General features: G+C 16.3%; 1 protein-coding gene across 1 annotated transcript, besides 5 other annotated features; it reads left to right on the forward strand. All coding sequences in view use genetic code 6, as the record gives it.

The window, feature by feature from the left end:
- Window positions 1-857: 857 nt before the first annotated feature.
- Window positions 858-959: a microsatellite.
- Window positions 960-3145: 2186 nt separating this feature from the next.
- Window positions 3146-3180: a microsatellite.
- Window positions 3147-3189: a microsatellite.
- A 227-nt stretch (window positions 3190-3416) lies between these two features.
- IMG5_054870 (hypothetical protein) lies at window positions 3417-4240 on the forward strand. The gene has a single exon (XM_004037316.1). It carries the CDS (start codon window positions 3566-3568, stop codon window positions 3941-3943), a length of 378 nt encoding a protein of 125 aa, XP_004037364.1. The 5' UTR covers window positions 3417-3565; the 3' UTR covers window positions 3944-4240.
- Window positions 4241-4481: 241 nt separating this feature from the next.
- Window positions 4482-4511: a microsatellite.
- Window positions 4512-4611: 100 nt separating this feature from the next.
- Window positions 4612-4672: a microsatellite.
- Window positions 4673-5217: the final 545 nt, after the last annotated feature.

The following is a 5217-nucleotide window of genomic DNA, read 5'->3' on the forward strand; positions in this document are numbered from 1 at the left end:
GGCATCATAATCATTTTTATTAATTAAAATACTAAAATTCTTATATATGAAATATTAAAAAATATAATTTTTATAAGTATATAAATTATTAAAAATATACAATTAAAGTTAATTTTTTATTTTATATTTTTATTTATTTATATTTTATCAAAATAAAAATAGTTATCAATTTTACTCTTCTTTTTGTTGATTGAGAAAAAAAAAAAAAAAATTTCAACAATTTATATAAATAAATTTAATACAAATTAAATTATTTTTCTTATATTTTATTGTTAGAAATCTATAAAAAAATAGTTCTGAAACTTTTCATATATTATTTGTTTATATATTTTTTTGTTTTTTTATATTAATTTTTAAAAAATCTCAATCATTAAAAAAAATGGAAAAAGGGCCTTTTTTTATTTATTAAGTTTTAAAAAAATAAATAAATATGTAAACAAGTAATATAATATTAATAATATAAATATTTTTGAAGGCATCTGATTTCTAATATATAAAATAAAAACTAAGACAATTTGTTTATATATAAATTAAAAAAGAATATTAAATTAATCATTTGAAATATTCAAAAAAAAAAATTATTCTAAGAAAATAATAATTAAAAATTATATAATAAAAATACATTTAAGATAAAACATTGTATAAACTAAACTAATACTCATATTATCATTAACAAAAAATATATACCATCATTTAATTGTAAATAACTATCAAATTTACATATAAATAATTAATATTGAGCCCTAAAACAATATTTAATCTCCAAATTTGTTAGAAACATTTAAATTTTATAATGTTCTAATACGTATAAAAATAAAATGATTAATTATACATAAATATCTTATATTAATTTGATTTTTATAGAAAATAAAAAAAGGTAAAAATATTGGAAGTTTTAATGTTTTTTTTGTTTATAAAAAAAATAAAGTAAAAATAATGCAAGTTTTAATGTTTTTTTTTTAGTGAATTTATATTTTTCAAATTTTGGTATTTCACGTAATATAAAATAAATACATTTCATGATAAAAGACTTTAATTAAATTAAATATCATCATCTCCTTCATAAATGTATGAGAATTATAATTAAACAATATTAATGATTTCCTATTATCTATAAAATGATATATTTAAATTTTTAAGTGCAAATTCAATTAAAATTTTCCATTAAATAGGAATTATTTTATTAACCATATAGGCCAGTATTCCCCCTTTAAAATCAAGAACTGAATAAGCATCAAAAGGTGAGAATAATTATTTTAAAAAGAAAAAAGAAGCTTAATTCCTCCTTAAATTTAAAGTAAAGATATATTATTGTCAATAACAAAGTTATATTTTTCTTCTGGGAATTTCTATATAAACTAATCGAAGTATTTTTCCTTTTTTCTAACATTATTAAACTCATTAAAAAGTTCTTAACTAAATTCGTTTTCGTTTTCTGTAAATGGATTTTCCTATATTTTTAATTTCCAGCAAATTTTCTTCATTTTTATCTATACGTCGTATTTAAAATGCGCTTCTAGACCATTATATTAGATTATTTCACATATTATATTTGTAATTTCATTTATCTAAATTATCTAAAATTCTGTTTTTTCAATCAAAAAAGCCAAATCGAATTTAGCTTTTTATTTAAAAAGAAGCTCTTTTAATAAAGCATGACATAAAGAAGTTAATAAATCATCCTTACCTTAAAAAAAAGAGCCTATATTTTAAGAAATACTTATTTTCCAATTTAAATTTTAAAATAATTATTAATAAAGCCCTTTGTCTTCTATCATTTAATTAATTATTAACGAAGGGGCTAAAAAATATCTATTTTTTTCTAATAATTCTATATTAATATATTTATATTTTATTTTTCAATATAATATATATTTTTTTTTATTACACATAAATCTTTATATAGATAAATTAAAGACTTTTTTAGTAAAAAGGGATGTCCATAGAATTTCTTTTAAATTATAAAATTCTAAAATAGAAAATTCCTTCAATATTACCTTGAAAAAATCAAAAATATTCTTTATTTTTTAATCGTTTTCTGAAAATTCATTTTCACATATTCCAATTATAATTTTTGAATAAAATTAAATTTTATCTTCCAGGCATTTATTTTTTTATATAATTTAAGGCATTTTAATATCTAATTAAGGCATACTATCGACTACTATTTTATGAATACCTGATGCATTGCCTAGTTCATCTAATAGATAACCTATTTATATGTATTTTTTATTAATTTATAGTTTTTCTGAACAAATAATAGACACTTAATATTCATCATAATCCATTTTTAGGAGAATTTGTATGATTATATTTTCTATTTTTATATATAGATCTTATGGAACTTTATATTCAACACATTTTTCTATTAATTCTTGCTTTTCGAGAAAAGAGATTTCTAAAAAAATTTAAAAGTATTTTATTAAAGTTTCTTTTTAGTTATTTTTTAACAATAAATCGATTTGGGAGTTTCCATATATTTCTTTTTTCAAAAAAGTAATAATTTCTTCAAAATCTTAATTTAAATGAGAAATTAATTTAGTTTTTTTAGTTTTTTATCTGGCAAATAAAGATTATTTTGCACTTTTTTTCTCCTCATTATCATTATCTGCTATTAAATTATTCGGTTTTATTATTTTTAAATTAAGTTTTAACGCAGATTTTGAAGGAAAAAAAGGAGATTTTTCTTCTTCTAATTGTTTAATATAGCTTGTGTCTTTTTGAAGAGTATAAGATCGTGGTTTTTAGATAAAAAATTCTTATTCAGATTCATCTATGGATTATTTTTGAATATTTAGGAGCGGTTTTTGGATACTTGTGGGTGATTTTTGGGAGATTAAGGGCGATTTTGACAAATTTAAGGGTGAATTAGGGATATTTAAATTTGATTTCTATAACTGGATATATGGTTCTGTAGTTTTTTCATCTTTGATAGTTGATTAGATCGGGATGGTTATTAATTCGAGTTATGCTTTGTCTCTATTATGTGTATTTTAGTAATTTTATTAAATATCAATATTTTTAAAGTAAGTTTTGTTTTTTTCAGTTTGTTCATTAAATAAATCTTTTAAAAATTACGATTTGATTTCTTAATCTTCTTTATTTTCGAAAAAAAAACTATTATTATTTCTCGATGTTTATTGACTTTTTTTTTTATTATTTTTTTTTTTTAATTTTTTTATTAATTTTATACTTTGAAAATTATGAGAAAATAACATTACTATTTTTTTTTATTTATAGTTTATTTATTGGCTTTTTTTTTAGATATTCTAATTAATAATTATTTTCTAGAGTTTTACTTATATTATTTATATTTTAAGTTCTTTTTTATATAAAATCTTTAATTGTAAACTATTGATTGAGTTTATTTTATAAATTTTTTTCTTTTTTTTCTTATAATTTAATTTCTTTAGGAAAATAAAAATCTTCTTTTATTGTTTTTTACATATTTTGTTAAGTTAAGAACTTTTATTTTTCTTCTTAATATTATGTGTTATGATTAATAATATTTTTTTTATTATCTTCGATAAATTTCAAAGAGGAAGTTATTTTATATCCCAAATCTATGAGATTTTTTTAAATTTCGTCATTTTCTTTTCTTTAAGTAGATAAAAATTAAAAAATAGAAATACTTCTTTTGTCAAAACTTAATTAATAGTTTAAATTTTTTATGTTTTTTTATTAATTATTAATAGTTGATTTTACATTATCTTATTGTTATTTGAATAAATATTTTGTATTTAAATTAAAAGTGTTTTCTAAATTATTTTTAAAAATAGATTTTATTTTTCGGCTTCTTTAAGATGAATATTATTTGTCATTTATTAATTTCGTTTGTACATTTACTTTGTCTTTTAACAAAATGAGATTCTTTAGTAAATTTTACGAGTAAAAATTAATCTTTTTTCCCGTTTTTTTATTATTTTCATCATATTATTATTGACTTTAATAATAATTTTATTCTTTTATTTTTTCTAGCTTTTTGAATTTATTTTCATCTTTTATTATCATTGGATTACATATTAATTTATCTAAAAGCTTAACAAAGTATTTTTGTTTTTATAAATCTTCTTATTATTTTTAATGATTTATATATTCTTTGTAGTTTAAATTTAATTTTATAATATCAATATTATTTATGCTTTTTAAACTTCTTAAATAACCTTTGGTTATTAAATTAAATTATTCTTCAGATAAGTTTGAATATTTATTTATTATATAGTTGTAAAAATATTATCCTTTATCATTTTAATTAGATATTTCCTTTTAATTTATTGGCTTTTATGCTAATAATTACTTACTATTTGAGTATATTCGCTCGCTTTTAGAACTCATGTTTATTTTTTTAATTAAATTAATAATTTTATTTCTTTAAAATTTATTTTAATTGTGAGTAATAATAATAAAATTTTATTAATTTTAATTGATTATTTTTAATAAAATAAACATTTTAATAAGTATGTTAGTTTAACAAAAATTAAATATATATTTAATATATATATATATAATATTTTATTAAAAAAAAAGAATTTCATTTATATTAGTTATACTATCTTAAACTATATTTTATGTGATTAAATATTTTTTATTATTTATTTTAAATTGATTATTTAAAGAGAAAAAAATAAAATTTTATAAAAAATAATAAATAAATTATTAATAAATAGAAAAATGAATAATTATAAATCTATTTTTATAAATTAAACTTTTTAATAATAATAAATATACTTGTATTATCAATATTTATTTAGTTATACCTAAACTTAATTATATTTTACATTTCAAAATAAATTTACTTATTATTATTATTATGTTCCGTTATAAAAACCATTATTATAATTTCTAAACTCTTCTTTGTTATTATTTAAAAAAAAATTGTAATATTTAGAAAAAAGAAATTACTTTGAACACTATTTTTATTCAAATCTAAATCAAATTAACTATTTATAGGTTACAAATTTTAATTATTCGATTTTAATTGGTAATTGCTCGGTGAGTTATAATAATTTATAATATTATTATTTTTTTAATCTAATTCTTCTAATATTAATTAAAATATATATTATATTAAAAAATAATAATATATTTTAACTTATTTTCGGTGTTGGTGATTATAATATGTTAAAATTATTATTATTTTGTTATAATAAATTATTTGGTAGGCCTAATTTTGCAGGTCTTTCTCCATATTTCATTAATTTAGTTTCTAATTCAACA

The sequence above is a fragment of the Ichthyophthirius multifiliis genome (genome assembly GCF_000220395.1).
Source record: "Ichthyophthirius multifiliis unplaced genomic scaffold scaff_1120509250190, whole genome shotgun sequence".
In the NCBI taxonomy this organism is placed as follows: Eukaryota; Ciliophora; class Oligohymenophorea; order Hymenostomatida; genus Ichthyophthirius; species Ichthyophthirius multifiliis.